The sequence below is a fragment of the Neomonachus schauinslandi genome, chromosome 7 (assembly GCF_002201575.2).
Source record: "Neomonachus schauinslandi chromosome 7, ASM220157v2, whole genome shotgun sequence".
Lineage (NCBI taxonomy): Eukaryota > Metazoa > Chordata > Mammalia > Carnivora > Phocidae > Neomonachus > Neomonachus schauinslandi.
The window spans coordinates 93,797,845-93,820,122 of record NC_058409.1 but is presented as its reverse complement, the minus strand read 5'-3'; the positions used below and the strand labels follow the sequence as shown (position 1 = coordinate 93,820,122).

General features: G+C 45.6%; 1 protein-coding gene across 3 annotated transcripts in view; it reads left to right on the top strand.

Annotated features, from left to right (window-relative positions):
- The window catches only part of TENM2 (teneurin transmembrane protein 2), a 923,271-nt gene that overhangs the window by 737,457 nt on the left and 163,536 nt on the right, over positions 1 to 22,278 (top strand). For all 3 annotated transcript variants that reach the window (XM_021701194.1, XM_044917119.1, XM_044917120.1), the window contains 2 exons: positions 8,083 to 8,278; positions 14,037 to 14,138. In XM_021701194.1, the coding sequence (XP_021556869.1) occupies positions 8,083 to 8,278; positions 14,037 to 14,138 (298 nt within the window). The remainder of the gene's footprint in view (positions 1 to 8,082; positions 8,279 to 14,036; positions 14,139 to 22,278) is intronic.

Genomic DNA, 22,278 nt, shown 5'->3' with positions numbered 1-22,278 from the left:
TTCTACCCTCTGTTCCCTGTACCTCTCTCTAGCTCCCTCTGTTTCCTGTAACCAACCAAATTCTTCCTTTGTTCAGGAAAGTCCTGCCCACACCCACGTTCCTTGGTTTCTTCTTTCTACTCTAAATAGTTCATTAAAGGGCTGTTTTCCCCAGTGAGATTAGTAAAATTGTTCCATCTCATTACATGTGGGCAGGTACCCACTAACGCATGGACACCCTAGTTTTTGTCTTAGCACAGCAGCTTCATGAGAGGTAAGAGATACTCTGGGCCAAAGAAGTGGGATTCAAAAAATAAGCTGTTTGTGCCAAATATGTTTCTGTTTATATTCCTACTTCTCCTGCTAGAAGCTCTGCAGTCTTCTTCGGGAGCCCCATTACATCATCAAATGTCTTCCTGCCCTTGACCCATAGCAGACTTTCTCCTTCCTGGGGAACAGGATAATAACGCCTTGCCCTCCCTCCGGACAAGCGAGGCTGGCCAACCCCGGGTACCGGCTGCCTGTAATGCAGCCTATAATGCGGTGGGTTAAGGGAATGCTCTCTGAAGCTGGTTCCCTGCGTGTGGATCTCAGCTCCACCACTTACCAACTCCCGAGAGTTAAGTAACCTCCCCGTGCCCCAGTTTCCACATATGCAAAGTGGGGGCGATGAGTCCTATTCAGTAGGGCTGTTATAAGCATTCAATAAGGTAATACATGTGAATCTCCTAGAACAGTGCCTGGCCTCATTAAATGTTCCCTTGTGGTGTCGTCTGAACAGTTAGCAGACAAAAATACTGGAAAACTGCAGAGTGTTGACTAAAATGTCCTAAAAACTTCCCTGCAGAGGTTACATGTTCTCAGTGGTCCTATCACCAAAACCCCATTGTATTGGTATAGACTTTACTACAGTACCATTTCCCTTGAGCCTAAATGTTTTCATTCAGTCGGTCAAGACCTTTACTAAGCACCAACCATATGCCAGGCACTGGGGATCTGTGTTGAGTAAAACAGACAAGTCTCCCACTCTTCAGAGGTTTGTGTCCAAGAAGAACAAGACGGACTATCAATCAAAATATAACAAATTGTGTTTTTTTTAAAGAGGAATGGGTCTTTGCTGAGGAGAGAAGAAAGCAGTGGTCGAGGCATTTGGACTGGGGATCAGGGACACCCACTCTAAAGTCACTGTGCTTAGGCAGAGGCAGGACTGATAAGGAGAAGGCAGGTGTGGGATCAGAAGCAAGAGGAGAGAATACCTCATGCCAGGACCCTGAGGCTGGGATGAGCTTGGCAAGTTCCAGAAACTGAGAAGAATAGGGTGGCTGGGATACAAGGACAGAGAAGTTTGGAGGTAGGCAAAGCGAGTTTTTAGGCCAGGGAGGGCCAAGAGCCAGCAAAGCCATGCCCATCTTTCCCGGCACCCTTTTCCATCTACTCCAGTGGGACATCTCCCTGTCCTCAGGTGCCCAGCCTGCTTCCAAGTCTGGCCCTAGCACCGCTGAGCTCTGCCTTCCTCCCCTTTCTCTGCTCAGCGGCATCTTTAGGAGACCTACGCAGCAGGCTAGCCACCAGATACACTGGCAGAGGCAGCCAGGTTCTTGGAAAACTTAAAGCGACCTCCCATAGTTGTTAAAACTCTCACAGATCCAAGTTCAAGTCAGTGCTTGGTCCCCAACTACCATCAATGGCATGGGTACGTTACTTTACTTCTGTCACAGCCATTACTCTCCCCTGAGAAATGGGGATGCAAATAGGGTTTCTGGGAGGATGGAAAGAGATAACATATATCAGCACTTGCCCTCATGCCTGGCACATAGCAAGTGCCCAGAAACATAACAGACTCTTCATATTTTTGATGATTACTTTTCCCACTGCTGTGCAGGAGGACATGGGATGGAAGAATCAGGGATTTGACCCACGTAGGTGTGTTCTACCCCACTCCTTATTTTTCAGAACTGTGCTTGGGTCCTCTCTACCCTCCATCTGCTTGATCCTTACCTGCGGGGTCTTGCACAATGCATTGCTACAGTCTGCAGGTCGAGGCGCTGTGTCCCGTCCAGAATCTAGGGGCCCGTCCTCCTAGCTGGTGGACGAGCGGCCCCAGCAGCACGTGCTGTGGGGCCTAGCAGCATCTAGTTCAGTGAGTCAGATGCTCTAAGTCGGAACTGAGCTGGCATCCTGAACAAGGCAGGTGCGGCCACGCTCAGGGAAGCCAGCCCCTGCTGGAGCACAACCCTGCTGCTCTCATCCTTGCACGCCCCCCTTAGCACTCAGCCTCTTTGAAGCAGAGAAAAGAAAGTGTGCTGAGTTTTAATGAGGAATCAGCCTGGCGCACTTCGCCATGGGCCTGGCTGGAGGCAGAAGATGAACAGGCCCCCGTGAGTGACCCGCCGCTGGCAGTTCTCCCTGGATGTGACCAGAGACCCTGTGGTAATGTGGCTTCAAGCCGCCCTCACTCACACGTGCCTCCTCCCTGCAATCCTATCGACTGCTGAGCCTGCCCTGCCTTCTGAGGTAGAATCAACATCTGACGTTGGGAGGCCAGGGATGCTGCCAGCACAGGGCAAGGGAGCGGCAGGCCGTCCATGGGAAATGTCAACGTTTATTGCTTTTCCCGTCCACATCGATCCTCAGCAAGCAGACATTCCAAATGGCAGTAAAGTTCTTTCCCCCCCTTCTCAGGGTCCTGGACCCAGTCATAACATCTTCCTGAAGGGCAATGAGTCTATCTTTAACCTTGCCCTCTTTGGCAGGTGTGCAGTGGTGTGGCTTCCAGAAGCATCTCCTGGCGGCATACTCCCTGCCTGTGAATGCTCCCCCTTCTGGGAGAGTGACGGGCCCTGCTCGATGGTCCAGGCTCCTTTGCTCTCTCCTGCAGCTCTTCTTGAAAACCCACTAAGTTATCTTAATTACCATTCCTCCTTGGTCTCTGCCAAGAAGCGGGGTAGATTTATAATTGGATCCATCAAATGTTTGCTGTGGTTTATTTTTTTGCCTCTCAAGTGCTCGTAAAAGTTGCATTTTCCTGCCACTTTTGGTATGACTGATGACCCAAAGGCACAGGCCTCGCACTGCATGCCAACACAGGTTGTTTTTCAAAGGCCAAGGGAAAAAGAGAGAACTGGGGGCTAGGGGGGTGTTTATTTTGGGCTCTTGAGCTATCACCTTCTGGGTGGCTTGATTGCCGAGGCAAGAGAGACAAGCTGCCTTGGGAGACAGACTTCCTCCCGCAGCCAGCCCACGCACACATCCATCCCCTATTGGGATTTGGTCATGCGCCTCCTAATCTCTTCCAGGGCTCCGGCAGATCTCTTAGATAGAATGTGCTATGGAGCAACCTCTCAGTCATCCAAGCGCAGCATGAGCTCCTGAGCATCCCTGTAATCCAGGATTGATCATGATAGGGTCTTGGAACAGAGGAGACAGATGTCCCTGGTACTGAGCCTGACTTATCAATCCCCAGTGCTGGGACATGAAAAAGAAACTCTGGCCAGGGCCTGTGCCATTGGAAAACGGCCTCCTTCTAGTGTCAGCCAGGCTGCCAAGCAAGCTGGCCAGACTGCAGTCTAGGAATCCGAGAGCAGAGGCTCTCCTGGACCAGATGGGCCCCCCTGCAAACCGGCTTCTTACTGAGCTCCTGCACTCCCCGTCCCCCACCAGAAGGCCATCTCTGCATTTGGCTGGGTTGATCCACCTTGTGTTTCTAGCCTCCAGCCCTTCCCAAAGTTACAGCGGCCGTAAACGGTTCTCCGTGATGCTGCTTGTTACCTGTTCGTCTGTGAGTTGGGGAACTATATATTCCAGACTGGAGCACTTTCTGGAGTGAAAGGAGGAACAAGAGGTGTCAACTAGGACACCCTGGGCAAACAGGGGTAAACACACACCCCACACATAGTAGGTTGGGGCTTGACTCCATGGCAAGTATGCTGGAGCCTACCATGCTCTCGGGGAGTGAACTAGGAAAAAAGAGAAGCGTGGTGTCAAGAAATCTCTGAGGGCTATGCTGAAGTGACAAGGAAGCCTCAACATTTCAGCGGCTTCGTTTAATAAGTATTCATTGCTCGCTCGTGTCATAATTTCAGCCTTCCTCCAAGGGCTCATGCTAGGATCCAGGCCATTCCTGTCTTGCAGCTCTACCGTCATGGGCTTTACGGCTGCTTGACACCCTCCAGGGGCAGAGGGGGATGGCGAGAGAGCAGTAGGAGGTAGCACAGGATATTTTATGGCAGGGTCTAGAAGTGGAGCTCATCCCACAGCTTATGTTCCGCTGACTGGACACCACCACGTGCTCCCACCTGGCGCAAGGAGCCTGGAAAAGAGTGAGACCCTGATATGGACAAGGATCAGCCATCACTACCACAGTGGACACTAAGAAACAGTATCAAAGTGGGAAGGGAAGACAAAAGAAAGAACAGTCCAAGGGACGAAAGCAAGCATTGTACAGCATCCCACTGAGAACCAGAAAGATGATGTCATCATGGTCTTATAAAGTCACCTCTCAAATCTTGATATATGGGAATTGCAAACACCACAACGTCCCATCATATGCATATTCTGCACCGGGTGTTGCCTGATTCAGCCTCCCGGACTGTAATGCTACCCTTCCCTCTTTCGTGCAAGAAAGCACATTAGGGAGTGCAAGTGATTATTATTAGAGACAAAACCTGGAACATATTCCAATTTTGTTTCTTTTTGGTGGAATTCATTTACGAATTTAGTATTTTATTCATTTGATATTTAATATTTACTGACCAGACTCTGCTTGAGATAAATGAGGGATAGCAGTGAACTACGATAATGATAGCTGACACCTTGAGGGCTTGTTTACCACACACAAAGTACGATTCTAAGCACTTTACGTGAATTGATTCACTCCATCCTTACAACAGTGTTTTGACAGAGATGTGATTATTGTCCCCATTTTAAAGATAAGGAGACTGAGGCACAGAGAATTTAAATAGCTTTTGGGAGTGTGGCAAGAAGTAAGTGGCGTGCTAGGATTCCACTCTGAAGTCTTTTTTTTTTTCCCCAAGATTTTAATTCATTTGACAGAGCGCATGTGCGCACAAGCAGGGGGAAGGGCAGAGGCAGAGGGAGAAGAAAACTCCCTGCTCAGCGGGGAGCCCTATGCGGGGCTCGATCCCAGGACCCTGGGATCATGACCTGAGCTGAAGGCAGACGCTTAACGACTGAGCCACCCAGGGGCCCCAGATCTGAAGTCCTCTTAACCACTCTGCCGTGTGGGCAAAACCCCTGCCTTCCTGGAGTTTACATTCTTCTGAGTAGACTGACAATAAACATATGAACAGATTATATCAGTGTAGAGAGTGATGAGTGCTTTGAGAAAAGCAAAGCACGGTAAAGGGTACAGGATTGAGGCACACTGGGCACTATTGTTTCACACCTACATGTCCCCATGCCCTGTTTGATAGCCCCTGGCTTGCAGAGTCTTTCTTTAGTGAAAACTGCCCTCCATGCCGCTTTGGAGTGACTTGGAAGAACCAACCAAAATAGATGTCTTCTCTCTCCTCTGACAATACCTTTGCCCAGAGCCATTGATTGGTTGGACAGCGAGCAATGCTGCTGGTCCTAAGTCATTTCTGCTCTTGGCCAGCCAGCTGGCCAGGTCAGTGAGAGATGACTGATGTCCACATTAATAATGAGCAACGGCCCCACACAAGTAATCACCTTCCCCAAACTTGTCCTCATGGGGGTGATTTTCTGGACCCCAGATGAAGTATATTCTTCTCACCTCAACACCAAGGAAGTTACACTCATTCCCCTGGCTGACAGCAGTTTATAGACATGGGTCTGGGTATTTGGACATTTACGAGGTTGCTAAGAAACAAACGCTTTGGTTACAAAGGTCTCCAAAAGCAGCACTGGTTTGTTGTATCACTTCGTATCATTTATTTTATCCCATAAAGACAGCCATGGCCAATGGGATATGGGGTAGAGGAAAGCTAAATAACAAATACTTGTTTTCTGAGAGATGGGGAAATTTCCACTTCCTAAGCAACCACCAACACCACCCCCCAGATGGAAAAACTGGAACCATATACTTCTCTGATCGTTACAATTTGCAAATAAGTAACTCATAGTCTCGAGGTACTTAGTAACATGGTTATTCCCTTCCATGCACTGCCCTAAGCATTATGTCATGTCATCCTTATAACATCTCCGAAAGTTGAGTATTATTATTCCCTAGTATGCAAAGCAGGAAGAGGCTAAAAGTCGATTGACCCAACTTCAAACAATAGCAAGTAGCAGTCAGAATTCAAACCCAGCACTGTCTGATGGTAAAGCCTTTGCACTTCGGATTACAGACTCTTTGTTTTCAATGATCACGTTTCAGATGGGGAAAACTGGCAATTCTGATGATGGGGAAGTCACATTAATAGATTCCTGGAGTTTAATTCTATGAAGTTCATGAAAGAGGTTATAGTCAATGTCTATCACCTATAAAATCCCTTTTTATGGAGGGGAAGTGGTGAGAGAGAGCTTAATCCCACAGTAGAGGTTTTTATCTGCTAAAGACCTGCACTTTGAATGTTCTCTGGAAGTCACAGTGCAACTGACTTTTCTGTGCAGTGATTTTGAAAGAGTTCATAAGATTAGCACATTTCTACAGGTGTCTTATGGATTTTCTTGTCAACAAATAAGAGACATTGGTGTCCTCTGCCTTTTCTTTCATCCTCTCTGTCCAGCCCATGGTCAAGCGGTGTCCCTTCTTTCTTAAAAATATCCCTCCAAAGTTGTCTCCTCTCCTCATTGACTGTCCTGATCAAGACCCCTGTCACATCATACTTGGGCTTCTACAATCACTGCCCAACTGGTCTTCCTGGTTCTTTTCATTCTCCTCTCTGCCATATCCTGCCTGCAAATGCATTCCTCAAACCAGTCCTTTTATTGCATCAGTCACAGCTCAGGGATCATCAGTGGCTCCCACTTGCCCACCAGAGGATTTCACCATTCTCTAGGACAGAGCTCTCTTGGGTCACACTGGCTCCCTCCATTCCCCTCATCTTGGTAGCCTTCGTTGGCCACTCTGTCTCTCACTGATCACTTCTAATTAGGAGCCCATCTTCCACTGAAACAGAACTTCATACTTAATTGCTGGTTTATCTGAGAGAGCTAGGTCTAAGTTTTTGCTTGGCCACTTAGTTGTTGTGTGACTCTTGACAAGTTGTTTGGCTTCCCTGAGCCTCAGTTTTCTTACCTGTAACATGAGATACAAAGAGTACTTATCTTCAGGGTTTTTGCAAGAGTAGAATGAAATGATGATGGTGGTGATGATAGCTAGCTAACGTGTATTTTGTGTTTTCTCTGTGCCAGGCACTGCTCTAAATATTATCTTATTCCTCACAACAACCTGTTAACATAGGTACTATTATTTTCTGTTTTGCAAATGGGGAAAGTGAGGCACAGATAGGTAACGTAGTAAGTGACAGATTCCCTCCCAGGTAGTCTGGCTGCACAGATCTCATTCTTTTTTTTTTTTTTTTTAATTAAAGTAGAGTTGACATACAATGTTACCTTAGTTTCAGGTGTACACCATAATGGACACAACCCTCATTCTTAACTAATCTGCTATACCACCTTCCCCTGGTAAATGATCAGTAAATGATAGCTGGTAACATAGGTCTATAACTCCTTATCTGAAACTCTTGCCAAGCCAGATGATTTTTGGAATCCAGAATTTTGGGAATCACAACAAAGTTATACTTGGCATATACTAGGTATTATATAACACCCCAGTGGAGACTGGAACAATAATCACCCTCCCTCCCTCTGTCTCTCTCTCTCTGTCTCTCACACAAGAAAAAACATAAAAGTTTCGGCTTTAAAGCTTTTTGGATTTCAAACAGCAGAAAAGGGATTGTGCCTATAGTAATAAAACTATTAGCAATAATTACAAGCATAATAAATGGTGACTTAATGTTACAACTGTTGTGACTCTTCTTTTTTACTGGATGAGCTCATAGTAAAATGTGCTCAAAAGTATTTTTCAGCTAACTAATGGGGTGGGAGGGGAAGGTGCTAGTCATGGGACCAAGTCTATAACCTCTTTCACACATGGAGTTCTCTCTCTTCTTTCCCTAGTATGACTTCATGGAGCGTCTGGATGGGAAGGAGAAGTGGAGTGTGGTTGAGTCACCCAGAGAACGCCGGAGCATACAGACCCTGGTTCAGAATGAAGCCGTGTTTGTTCAGTACCTGGACGTGGGCCTATGGCACCTGGCCTTCTACAATGATGGCAAAGACAAAGAGATGGTTTCCTTCAACACTGTTGTCTTAGGTAGGTAAGGTCTCTGAGGTGATATGCCACCAAGCGAAGAATGGAAACGTTCTAGGTTTCTCCATAGAAGACGCATCTTCCAACGTAGTTTGGAACCAGACCAGAATCCTTTATCTAGGCCTCATGGTATTTTCCACCTAAAATGAGCCCCGATTAAAATAGGAAGACTGCTTATAGGATCCAGTCATGGTAAAGAGCTTGGGTCAGACAGGCTGGCTCAAGTCCTGGCCACAAAACTACGCAAATCACTGGACTTCTGTAAGCTTCAGGTTCCTCCCAGTAAAATAGAACTAACTAGTACACACTGCATAGGGCTATTGTAAGAATTAAATAACATACAATACATAAATCTCTAAATATGCAGTAGAGCCAATAAATACAGACCATTCACATCAGCTCCCAGAATTTCTCTTAAAAATCCAGGAAAGTTTAAAATCAAAAGTAAAAAAAAAAAAAAAACATAAAAATAAATCAAGAAAAGGATATAGACATAAGGAAAATAAAATCATATCTTTGTTCCCAAGTAGGTAAATCTTAAAATGCTTTAATTAAACACTTGTCGTTTTTGGCATGTTTTAGCCCTGCTTTTTATTAGCTATCAAAGGAGAAGCTATGGTTTTATTCAAAATTTCCTCTTATATTTGCATATAAACCCCCGAAAGGGCCATTAGTTTGAGAGGATTTTATGAAGTTTTCTAAAGCAAACCTTAAGAATGTTAACAATCACATAAGCTACAGATACTTTCATTAAATTTATGTTGTCATTAGGTTTTTATCCTGATGAGGATAACAGATCCTGGGTGGAATGTCCATGAGTTTGGGCAGAGTGTAGGATGCATTTCACAGAGGAATCCACTGAGGCTCAGAAAACTCAGTTCCTCCAGGTCCCAGGATGAGGGCATGGTAGAAATGGATCAGCTCTGGGCCTTCATGCATGTCATCCCCACGGTGTTGAGTTGTGGATCTCGAGGTTCACCGTAGGAGCAGTGTCATGAGGAGAGACCTGGTGAGAGAGGATCAAATCCCAGCTCTTCTGGCCCACATCCTAACTGGGAAAGTCACTTACCTCCTGGCCTCAGTTTCCTTTGTGAAAAGGACCATGTCCCTGATGGGGAGGATGACGTGACTTTACATACACATCATGTCTGCAGTGGAGCTGATCGTCACGATATGAGAGCGGATGGTTGTTTAGGAGCACATCTTGGACACCTGTTTTTCTACTGACCACATTCTCAGAACTTCTTGACTGGCCTCATGGATTTTTCTGAGGGGTTCCTTGATTCTCGAAAGATCTAGGGAAGCCAACCTAAAATTCAGGGGGCAGATTTTATCAGTGGCCACAACTTCCAAATAGTATAAAATCAGGATTTGGTATTGACCATAGCATTACAGTTAAACCTTATTCCCTCTGCTAAGGAAAACTTGGTCCTATCAGGACTAGCCAAATGCTCTAAGGCATGGGTTGGCACACTGTAGCCCATGGGCTAGGTCTGGCCCTCTGCCTGTTTTTATAAATAAAGTTTTTCTGGGGCACAGCCATGTTCATCTGTCGACATATCGCCTATGGCAGCTAAAACAACAGAGCTGAGTAGTTGCAACAGAGACAGCTTGGCTGACAAAACCTAAATATTTACTTTCTGTCCCTTTACAGAAAGAAGTTTCCCAACCCCCACTCTAAACTAATGTCATAAACTTTGTATCATGGAAGCCACTGGAAAACATCTTCCACGGGTAGAGAAAATTCCCAGAAATCAGATTATGTACCCATGGGGGAAAGAAAGCAAAAGGGATTAAAAAGCAGCCCACAAAAGGAAAAAAAAGAAGCTTGAGTTGTTGAGATTAAAAGCAGTCTTTAGTTTAAGAACATGATGAGAAATGACATCCTTTTTGTCACCTTGTATTTAAGCTGAAAATGCTTAGCACATACATAAGAGCACACGCCATAATCAGCAGCTGGCTTGGTTGGTGTCTACAGGGACTCGGTGAAATGGTTAATAACACAAACAATAACCACCACACATTTATGGAGCACCGACAATGGGCCAGCCTCTGGATTAGGCCCTCTGTGGGGAATAGGCCGGCAAACCCATAGAGTAGTTATATGAAGTAAGTACTCCCAAAATTCTATTTTCTAGTTGAGAAGCCAAGACTGAGAGAAGTTAAACAACTTGCCCAAGGTCACACACGGTAATTGGGGGGCGGAGTCGGCATCCAAACTCTCCAGAGAACTGTGCTCTTAACCACTGGATTGCTTTGGATTCCGGCCAAATAAATGCCTTTTCCCCAGCACAGCAAGTTTTCTGGGGGCCAGATTATCTAATAATGGCTTCTGCCCTCCATCTCCTTTATCCACATAGACACAGATGTTGTGGTAGTGATATGCCCTTCCCCCAGGCCATTACCCTCGTTCGCTTGTCAGAGATGGGAATAGCAATTCTCCCCAGAGGATTTCTCTCGTCTGGACTGTAGCTCAAAGAGAAAGTCAAAGGTAATCGGCCTAATAATTGAGCAGACATCTTGATAGAGCAATGATAGTAATTGGCCTGAAATGCAGGGAAAAGAACAGTGTTTTATTTGGTTCAGAGGTTCTCCCACACATATCTATTATCAGAACGTTCTCCATCAAGAGCAGCCAGGAGCGCCGAAAGCCCCTGTGATAGGAAACAGAAGGAAAAATGTTAGACGGCTGTCAACCAGCGATCACACTAAATATACCTTTGACTCAGGGAAGTCTTTTGATGTGTTTTGGAGAGAAGCAGCCTGCTTTCAGAAATGAGTTTCATCTCAGGGGACCACAGAGGGGCATACTTGAAGCAACAGTGCGGATTTAGTGGAGGCCGCCCTCCGCCTGTGTAAAAACCCCATTTCCTGGGCTTCCTCTCAGCACCTGCCATTGTTTCCTCAAGAAAACCTAAACCAGGCTGACGGAAAGGAAAACTGATAATATCGCCACCGTGATATGTCTTCAAGGATTGCAGAAGGGGGACCAGAAGGGTGGGCTCCTTTTAGAGCTCAGCTGGACCACGTGTAGAAAATGTAGAAATGCTGAGAGAATGCAATGAAAAATACTCTTCACTTTTTGCTTATTTTGGATTCTCCTGCCCTCCTGCATACACACGTGTGCACACACGCACACACATACACTCTCTGACAGTTTACCAAGGGCCTGCTGTGTAACAAGTGTTGAGAATACCTCAGTGAATGATGCAGATCTGGTCTATTCCCCATGGGTCCTGATGGGGGAAGACAGACACATGAAAGGGCAACTGCGGCAATTACAGGAACGTAGAGAAAGGGGTCAAAACCCTTCTTAATTGAGGGAAGGTGGGGAAGGAAGATGCTCAGGAGCTAAATATTTTCTAAACTGACATTGAAGGATAAATACCTCAACTGAAGGGCAAGAGAGGCCTTCCAGCCCCACAAAGAGCCCATGCAAAGAGCTCAGTCCTTTTCCATGAGATTCTGGTGGGCAAAGAGCTCCCTCAACCTCTGCTGCTTTATCTCCAAAGATGTTAGGTTTGGGAACAGGGAGCTTTGTGTTCAGAGATGTCAGTTTCCACCAAACCATCCCCAGACCTAGATGCTGGTCTAGAGAGAAGCAATCTCTACCTCACTGTAGGGGTGACTTCTTAAAATGCAAGCTGGACAGTGCCGTTTCTATGTTTAAAGCTATTTGTTCCCATTGGTCGCAGAAGAAATATATATTATATAAGCCTGTATTGTCCATGGCAGTGAAAATTCTATGAGATCAGAGACCTTGCCTGGACACACCTTGCATTCACCAACGCCTACTATAATGCCTTGCATATAATAGGTTTCTAGTTAATAAAGTGAGCCATACATCAGGAACTGTGACAGCTCTGAGAGCTCACCCTAATTGTAACCTAACATGTTAGCCTGCTAAAATTTCATAGATATTATCAGAAAACATAAGACTCCTGGGTCAGAGACAAGGGCCTTTATTACTCAGAGCAATGCAATATCCAGATACTAGTAAATGTTCCAGTCCCCCAAGCCCCAGTTCCCACAGGGCAATATCAACAGGGTCAGCTTATACCTGCACATGCAGTAGATTGCATTACAGAAAAGAAATCCTGGGTTTAGTGCACCTGAGTCTCTCAGAATGGGCAGTGAGCCTGCTTGTTCTTTGCTCTAGAGGAAGATACTGTCCTTATTACACTGGCGAGTAAGTAAACCTGTCCTTTGCTCTGGAGACAGACACCGTATCTGTCTTCCAAGGTGGTTCACTATGCAGACAACCTTGAAAAGATAGTCCAGAACTAAGGCAGTCGGTGCCTCAGCTAACAAGACATTGAGAAACACGAGTGGAGGATTGGAGACATGGAGAATTGTCTCCCAAAACCATGTGAAATTGCTGACTTTTGGTCTGCCCAAGCAACTGTTTGGTGATTGAACCTAAAGCTTCTTGAATAAATGAATGCATTATGAGTAGATAGAAATCGGAAGCCACTTGGATGTTTCTCAGCCCACATATAGAGCCAACCTCAAGGAATTTCAGTCTGAAGTGTTAATTGATAAACATTAAAGAAATTGGCCTGATGGAGTCTATGGTCTTTTATCTGATTTTAAAGAAGCAAATACACTCACTGAGTTCTCCTCAGAGTACCAGAAACCAACTACCCCTTGGTTCTGGAAGAAGAGAGCCGAGAAAGGAAACACTGTAGAAAGAAAGCATTATGCAAGGTTTGGTTTTTCAGTCCAAAGTGGGAGTAAATGGGAAATTTCACCACTCTCAGGTTACTCCATTAGGAGCCATCTGACTTTATAGTCTTTCATGCAGCATCACCAAGTCAATGACCCCAACTCCCCAAGGGCTTTGTAAAGGTCACAGCCTAGGCAGAGTGGCTTGCATTTTTCTTTTCATCATCTTAGTAATTTGGAACCTGAGATTCTAAATGTGTTTATTTTAATTTAAGGCAAAAAAATTAGGGTAATAGTAATTTTAAAAGAATATGCCTGTGTCTGTGTAGACCCAAATCAACATGAAAAAGTCCCTAAATGATCCCTTTGAAGTGATGACTTGAGAGTACACAGAGAACGGTAAATCATGTAATAGGATGGCTATGCTGGTTAGAACAAATGGGAACTAATTGATTTTCATGAAAAATAAGATGTAAAAAAAGGTAAACATAAAAGGACTTTTGTACAAGCTAAAACCTACTACTTAATGCACCCCAAATCGTGCCTCCATTGGCCAGTCTTACACATTTGGATTTTTCTTTCCTTAAAGCAAGAATTTTTTTCTACTCTACAAACCTGAGTTCAGGAACATCCACTGTCGTTTGGAGACTCATCCCTTGTACCCGAGGCTAAAGGCTGATATCCCACATGTCAAACCAAATCTCAGACTGAGAGTCAGATATTGGAGGGGCTTGGCAGGGAGGGGCCGGCATTCATGATGTTTTAAACTCGTCAACATTCGGACATGGGAAATTTCATATTTAAAAGCCAAACAAGTCATTTCTTTTGAAAAAGCAGAAGTTGCAGCAGTACTAAACCCTGCATGTCTGCCTGGGTGCTCGTCAAATAGAGAGCGGTGGTTACTTCCTCACGTTATCCAAGTTGCACTGGTCCCCTTAACTCCCCAGACCCTCCGCTCACTCTCGCTCCTGCCAGTCCCCTGTGGGTCATGGAGGTTTACTCCCACTGCTCTTCAGAAATGGCAGGCAGTTGATGATGAAATTGCTTCATCAGCAGGCAGAAGAAAAGGTAGTTGCTGAGTTTCTCTCTTTTTCAGATTCAGTGCAGGACTGTCCACGTAACTGCCACGGGAATGGTGAATGTGTGTCCGGACTGTGTCACTGCTTCCCAGGATTTCTAGGAGCAGACTGTGCTAAAGGTACTTGCCACAACTTCCAGGCTATGGCTGGAAAACAAAACCTAGGCTTCTTGGCGGGGGGGGGGAGCGAGCGAGGGTGCACCAAAGCAGCCTCCCCCCAAAATTCCACTGGGACAACTTGTAAACTCATGCATGCTAGAAGGCCTAACCCTTGAGCCAAGAGCCACCTTTAATATATGACAAGTAGCCAATATACCTATAGGAGCATGGAGGTTATCCTTGGCACCGAGGTGTGCTGAGAAGAAAGATTTGCTAAAAATGAGATGGTTGGATTTCCTGTAAAAGCAAAAGTGAATTACCATCACTCCTTTCTTATAATCATTAAATTCTATGTAATGGAAGATTAAGCATCTCAGGGTTAGTAAATTTCATTCATTCTGGCCAGCTACACTCTTAATCTAGGAAGCGCTATTTATCTTGGTGGAATCGGTTTTAAATTGTATTATTAATTTATCTACACTCCTTTGCATAGAATTGCTGGGGCCCTGGGATTCTTGGGGGAAAGGTAATATAAGAGAAAATGACTCTCACAAGAACAGGGACTTAGGGGTTGCATATCTAGCTTGCAAGAGATCTTGAGCATAACCTTCAAGGGGGTCTATCAGAGGCAAGCGTAGTGGAGAACAGAGCTTCTCACACTTTTTAGATACACTGTGCACACGCATACACACGCACGTGTATGTTCTAGGTAAATACAACTATAAAATTAAAATTAAACTTTCACAAAACTATACTTCTCTTTACTCCATAAATCTTTTTCTATTCTCTATTTCATTAAAAAAAAAAAAAAAAAAAACAGTGAAAACCAACTACCCTGATTCCTCACCCACCAGGAGGTCACACTCCGGTCTGAGAAGCAGTGAGGGAGAGGTTCAGGGCCCTTGCTGAGGAGCCAGACATTCCTGCGTTGAACCCCAGCTCTGCCACTTGAGGGCCTGTGTGACCTTGAGCGAAGGATCTAACACGTCTGAGTCTCTGTTTCCTCTTCTGGAAAAGTTGGGGGTTCCTTCACACATCCATTGTGAGGATGAGATGAGGTAAACACACCCAAAGCTCTTAGCAGAACATGTTGTGATCCCTCAAAGGGTTCACATTTACCATTTTTATTTATGGATATGACATTATATTTATTTACATATTTATATAATATTTTTATGTGCTCGCCTTTAAAAGACCATCCTGTTTTGATGCTCTGAGAGAGACAATTATTAATAAAGCTACTCTGTAAATGCTGAATAGTGCCACCCCTTTTTCCCATGCTCGCCACAGTTGCTTGGGGAAAATTGTATTTCAGATATTCACAGTATTTCAAAGATGGGTGATCCCCAACTTTCGGAGTGCAGACTGCTGAGGGAATGGGACTTCCTCGTGCATGAAGTTCTGGACTTGGTTGTGCGTGTATGCGTGCATGGGACTAATTCCTAAATGACGCCACCTACCGACATACCCTCTATCATGAAATAATGCAAACGTTTTGGTAAACTCATCAGATACAAAAGGAAAAGAGAGCTAGGGGCCACCAGACTGTCACCTCTGCACACTCTCTGCACATTCTAATGGCATGTGGACGCCTGACCAAGTAGACCATGGAGGCTGGAGCTCCTACCCTTGAGTGCTTTGCTCAGTCAGGCTCTGAGGCACCGTGATGGGGGGCAGGTGGATGACACAGTGCATCCCTGTGCTGAGCACCGTTCCTGGTGAATGCTATAAAGGAGGGAAAACCTCAATATCGTTTGAATGGCCTTTCTTGCGTTACCTAATTTTCCTAGGAGCAAAGGCATTAATGAGAGGAAGGACGGAATGGTCCTTTCGCATGTGGCTGCAAATGGGCTGAACCCGCCGCTGCATGGCCTGTGAGCTGTAAATGTATATTAACACTGACACACATCGATGTATTATTAATCCTAAAAACCATGTGTGCTCTGGCAGCACATCCAGTTACTGGCCTTTCAGCCCTAAATACCTCAGCCATTTAAGAACTCCTCGCTCTAAATCCATTTGCAGATGGGCGTCCATTCTGCATTATGGATCTGTAATGGCGTGTGCATTTAGCTGCTTAAAAGGACTCTCGGTGTGTGTTTTGCATTCACCACCTGAACTGTGGCTGGGTGCACGCTCCAAGTGTGCATTAGCCATGGTATATAATTGATCCTTACGAAACAAATATTGAGCGGCTGTTAAGAGTAGTTACTCCTGCATACTCAGGAGTTGTTCCTGAAATCAGCCTTTGAACTTGTATATTTTAATTTAGCTCTTGATGCCTACAGTGGACAAAATTGAAGTATTTAAAGAATAAAATTGTTTTCTCCTTGTCTCCCTATTTATTCCTGGAAAATTTGCCTTAAGAGTGTTAGAAGTACACTGCCTCTGTGCCCTAAAGATACTTCTTCCTTAGTATTTTTGAAATGGACGCAGTTTAAGCTCTTTCATTAACAACAATATTGGGAAATATTCCAAGCCTTTCTTTCCTGAGCTCTTTATGATTTTTGCCAAATTCATGGGCCACCTATATTATTAATTACCGAACATATTTCTTTAAGTCAACTCACTATGTTTGGGTTTTTTTAAGATTTTATTTATTATTTATTTGACAGAGAGAGCATGCGCCCGAGCTAACACAAGCAGGGGGGAGAGGCCGAGGGAGAGGGAGAAGCAGGCTCCTCGCTGAGCAGGGAGCCTGACCTGGGGCCCAATCCCAGGACCCTGGGGCCATGACCAGAGCTGAAGGCAGATGCTTAATGGACTGAGCCACCCAGCGCCCCTCACTATGTTTACACAGATAAATTTCTTCTAAAAGGAAGAATGTCAAAATCCAAAATTTTTTAAAGAGAGAAAACTTATCAATTGCAATAAGTAGGAGATGTTAGTGCCATCTTTGACCTATCAAGAGAGGAATATTTTCAGTCATGAGCATTCAAGCCAAGTCAGCTTCTCACACACTTTTTCACATCAAGAATCCCAAAAGTGGACCTGAGCCCATGTGCACCAGCCTGGCTTCGAGAGAGACTCAAGCCTTGAACATCTCATTTTCTAAATATTAGCTCCTGAGAGTAACAAAAATCGCTAACTACACCTGTGTGATGAAGTGAGCAACCAGAAAAAATAGGCACACCGCTTTAACGGTACGAGCTTCAAGTGAGTGAATGTAATGATAAGCACCTGAGTACCTTGTGAGTTAAGCCTCCACTTTAGATTGTTTTTAAATAACAACTACTAGTTATTAAGTATTAAACATCTACTAGGCATTGCAGGAAGTACTTAAAACATACCATCTTATCCTTTCTCATATCAATAATATGAAATAAATCCTATTTTAACTACCCCCGCCATGTTTTAAGGTTTTTTTATATTGAAATCCTTTCACACTTGTAGACAGGTTGCAAAAATAGCACATAGAGCTCCCATACAGAATTCTCCTAATGTCAGCATTTTAAATTATCATGGTTCAGTCACTGAAACGAGGAAATTAACACTGAAGCAATGCTCTTGACTAATTTACAGACTTTTGTTTTTTTCCAATTTGCCCCTTTTTTTCCCGGTCCAGACCCCACATTGTATTTAGTTGTCATGTCTCCTTTGTCCCCTCCAATCTATGAAGGGTTCTCAGTCTTTTCCTTGTGTTTCATGACCTCAATCATTTTGAAGAGTATTGGTCAGGCGTTTTTTAGTATGTCCCTTGATGCGGGTTTGTCTGATGTTTTCTCGAGATGAGGCTGACGTTGTACATTTTTAGCAAGATGCCGTGCCCTCGTCAGTGAATCTTATCAAAGACGCACCTCTGGTTTTTTTTTTTTTTTAAAGATTTTATTTATTTATTTGAGAGAGAGAGAATGAGAGACAGAGAGCATGAGAGGGAGGAAGGTCAGAGGGAGAAGCAGACTCCCTGCCAAGCAGGGAGCCCGATGCGGGACTCGATCCCGGGACTCCAGGATCATGACCTGAGCCGAAGGCAGTTGCTTAACCAACTGAGCCACCCAGGTGCCCGCACCTCTGGTTTTTAATCAGAAAAAAATTAGAATGTGGTTACGTGTGTGTGTGTGTGTACGTGTGCGTGTACCTTCCCACCAGAGCTGTGAGGCTCTACCCCATTGGTCCTGCACAGTTTGTCAGTGGCTATGACAGATTGCCACTCACAAACAGCTTATGAGCCCATGAAGCTCCGAAGTGTGCGCAGGAGGTAAGTGGAGCCGACAGGGTGAGGCAATCATGCTCGCAAGCACAGAGGAGAGACATCTGGCCCTGAGTCTCCTGCCACGCAGACCGGCACATGCCATCTCCCAGCTGTGGCCCATGATCGCTTCTCTTCTTTCTTGATAAAAGCATTAGGAGGGCCCAAGTCCCAAGTCCTCGCTCAACACAAACTCCCGTTTGCTGTGTTCCCCCCTGACGGCTGTGCCCAGGGTGCCTCCAGTCCTGCCAGAGGAGAGATTTGCCATTAGCAAGTGGAATTCCCATCACATCCGAGCAACCAGCTATGTGTCCAAGTGACAGAAATACGGATTTACTCTCTTGACCTCACACTGCGCCTCCCGTGCCCTCAGATGTGCGGTGCAGACAGCGGCTCCTTGTCTTCTTAGAAACCTGCCAGTCTGCATCAGGCATCTGAAGACAGCCTTGCAGTGAATGGAGGAATCAGTCAGCATGAATTTGCAGAGCATTCATTCCACAGCGCCCACCGAGCTGGGGCCCTGAGGGGCTCAGAAGTCAAAATGGAACCGACCCTCACATCAAAAGAATGTGAAAGGGTTCTAACACATTGTTCCAAGTCAGTTGAGGGGACAGAACTCACTCGTGCATCCAACAAAGGCTTATTATGTGCTTGCTATGAGTCAGGTACTGCACTAAGCACCAGAAATACAACGATGAGCAAGCAGGCCAGGGCCCTGCCTTCTGAGAGCTTCCAGTTGGCTGGATGCACAGGATCAGCGAGTGGGAAGTGCACATGTTAAGTCTTAAATGAGTGATGTGGACTTTGAATGGCATAGACATTATTTCTTTGAAGATTTTATTTATTTATTTGAGAGAGAGAGCGAGCGTATGTAAGGGCAATTTGAAATGACAGCCCCTGCCACTCACAGCTGTCAGGGGAGGCCCAGAAATGCCACCACCACGGGAACAAAAAGCCTTCTCTCTGGCAGTTGGTCTCAGTTCCTACCCAGCTTCTGTGGAGGCTTGAGAAAAGAGAACAGGCATCTTGCCATTTTTCTCCTGTTCACTGGCAAATGTCCCCACTACCCAGTCCCTCCTGGGGTTCCAACACTCGAGTCAAACTCATCCTCATCCTCATCCGTCATTGCTGACATTTATTGTGTTCCTACTCCGCGCCAACCACTGTACTAAGCAACCGCATAGTTATCTCATTTAACCATCGGTAGCCCTATTTTACGTACGGCTACTATATCCCCTTTTACAGATGAGGAGAATGAAGCACAGAGAGGTTAGATAACTTGCTGAAGGTCGCTCAGCTAGCAAGTGGTATTGTTGGGATTCAAACCAGGCAGTCTGGCCCAGGCTCTTAATACTCGACCATGAAATTCGCCTTGAGAGATGTGAGGCATGAGGAAGATGTGCTTTGCAAGCAGTTTGTGTGGTGGTTGCACACTAGGATTTGGGTTTGAACCCAAGAAAGCTCTATAGGAGAGGAGACTGGAGTTTACTTAGTAGAAAGTGGCTGAGCCTGCGTTCCAATCAAAGTCCATCTGACTTAGGAGCCTGCTGCTCAAGCCACTCTCCTCCCAGCTCCCAGAGATATTCCATCACCTCCCTCATCACATCATTTGCCAAGTCCTGTTTCATCAACCTCCACCATGCTCTGCTCCGTTTCTCCTCTCTACCTTCCCAGTCACTGCCCTGTGCATGTGGCCACCGGCCTCTCTCTGATGGCATTCCCCCTTTCCACAACCTCCAGCATTTGTACTACTCTCTTCAAACACCTTCAGGAGCCAGGTGCCTCCCACAGTGGCTACCAAACTTTGGTTTGCAGACATTCACGTGAGGAAATTGTTACAAATGCATATTCCCAGGCTCGTCCCCCCCATGCCAGCCAATTCTGAATCATAGGACTGGGCTGGGGCTCAGCATGTGCATTTTTAACAAGCCTCCCAGGGGGCTCTGATGCAGGTTGCCAAGGACCATATTCTGAGAATAAAGAACATTCTTAAAGTGACATTCAAGGTCTTTCATGATTTAAGCTCCTTTTGCACTATTATCTCCTACTAAAGCCCATACACCATAAAGCGTCATAGCCCTGCTTCTTCCTCTTGGCTCATGCAGCTTCTTCAGCTGGAATGTTCTCATCAATCCCAACCTTTACTATCAAACTGCTGCTCACAGGTCCCCACCTCCCTGAAACACCCCTAGATAGGACCCTGCAGTCACACAGGTCTTGGCAACATCTTGGCAGTGACCCTTCCTTCATGCTGTGCCAGGTTCTAGCTGGGCAATTCCCTCGGTTTCTCCTGCTAGATCACAAGTTTCTAGCCGTCCTCTTTATCACACCTCCTCGCACCCAGTTTGGTACCCAGGAAGCAGTGTGTGGTCTCTAAATGTTCGGTGACTTGCATTTAGGGGATAAGACTTGTAAAGATGAAAACATTGCCAGAAAATGTGCAAGAACCAAATGAGTGCTAGAGAACAGGGTTCTAATTTATCAGATTAATCATGCAGTGATGAATCAGCCAACTTTGAGGCACAAATTTAAATGAAGGCAAGGAGGGAGGAAGGAAGAGGAGGAATGAAAAAAGAAAGAAAAAAAAGAGAGTTGACATTGATCCCGCATTTTATATACATTATCTCAGAAGAGCACAGTGATTAAAAACAAAAGCAAGAATTTGAATTTGCTAGGATTGAAGCCATGCTCCTCCAGTTAGCTGGACCCATTTTTAGGGGTCAAAGATAACCTCCATGAGCCTTGGTTTTCTCATCTGTAAAATGGAGGCAAACAATACTACTACCTGTCGCATTGCTGTGAGGACTAAAAAGTAAATTCATGTCAAGTGTGTAGAACCGTGCTTAGCATGTATCAAATGCTCCATAAATATTAGCTAGTATTTGTCTTCATGAGTCTTTGAAATCACTGTTATTATCCTTATTTTACAGGAGAAACAGAAACTTAAGGAAAGTAAGCTACTTGCCCAAGGTCACATAGCAGGGCCAGATTTTGAGGCCGTGTCTGGCTGACTCTTGGCCTTATAGCCCTAATGCCCACACAGTATAGAGGCTTCGTAGGAAGATCCCCCAAAAGGGGGACAGCGACAACTCCCAAAGCCCACATGGGCAGCTCAGGCTGTCTGACTGTCCTAGCTGGGCACTGCCTCGTAACCTGCTTTCCCTGTTAGTCGCTCCCCTTAGCGGACTTCTGCATTCAGGAAAGGAATGACAAGCCCCTTATCCCCTCCCTGTTGGTGGAGGGGTCCTCCCCACCACCCCAGAAACACCTCCCACAGAACTTTCTTGGCACAGAAGCCCCCTCCTCCTTCTTCAGCTGGCCTCACCTGTCAGTGAAAGACACTCGGGCCACACCGGTCCTCCCCGGAACAAGCACGGATGCACCCTGTGTGTTGTTCCTTCAAACACTCTGTCTTGCACACCTGTCTTCGCTCCGCTCCCCACAGCTCCCCTGACAATCCCCATTAATGCACAAGGGGCAGGGGCCATGGTGGCTGCCACAGCACATCGTGGTTTGATGGCTGAATCCCACCTCTCCTTCCTCCCACCCCTGACCTGAGAAAATGTACAGAAATTCCTTGGCAGCAAGGGCCCAGGACAGGGGGCTTAAAGTAGATGCACTTGGAAAACACTTTGTACAAAGGGACTGAGGCATTATGCCAAGGGTTTTATATGATTATCTCATTTCATCTCTACAACATAACGGTAACATCGTTATCGTCCCCATTTCACAGCTAAGGAAACCGAGGCTCAGAGAAGGTAAGGCACTTGCCCAGGTATGGCATTAGAACCATACTCATCAGAATCACCTGTTAATACACAGCTTGCTGCGCTCCCGCCAGAGTTTCTGATTCAGTTAGTAAGTAGGTCTGGGGTACTAGCCTCAGCCTGGGGAGCTTGTTAAATATCCAAACCCTCAGGCCTGATGAATCAGAATCATCTTCTGATTCCAGCCCTTCTGAATCAGAATCAT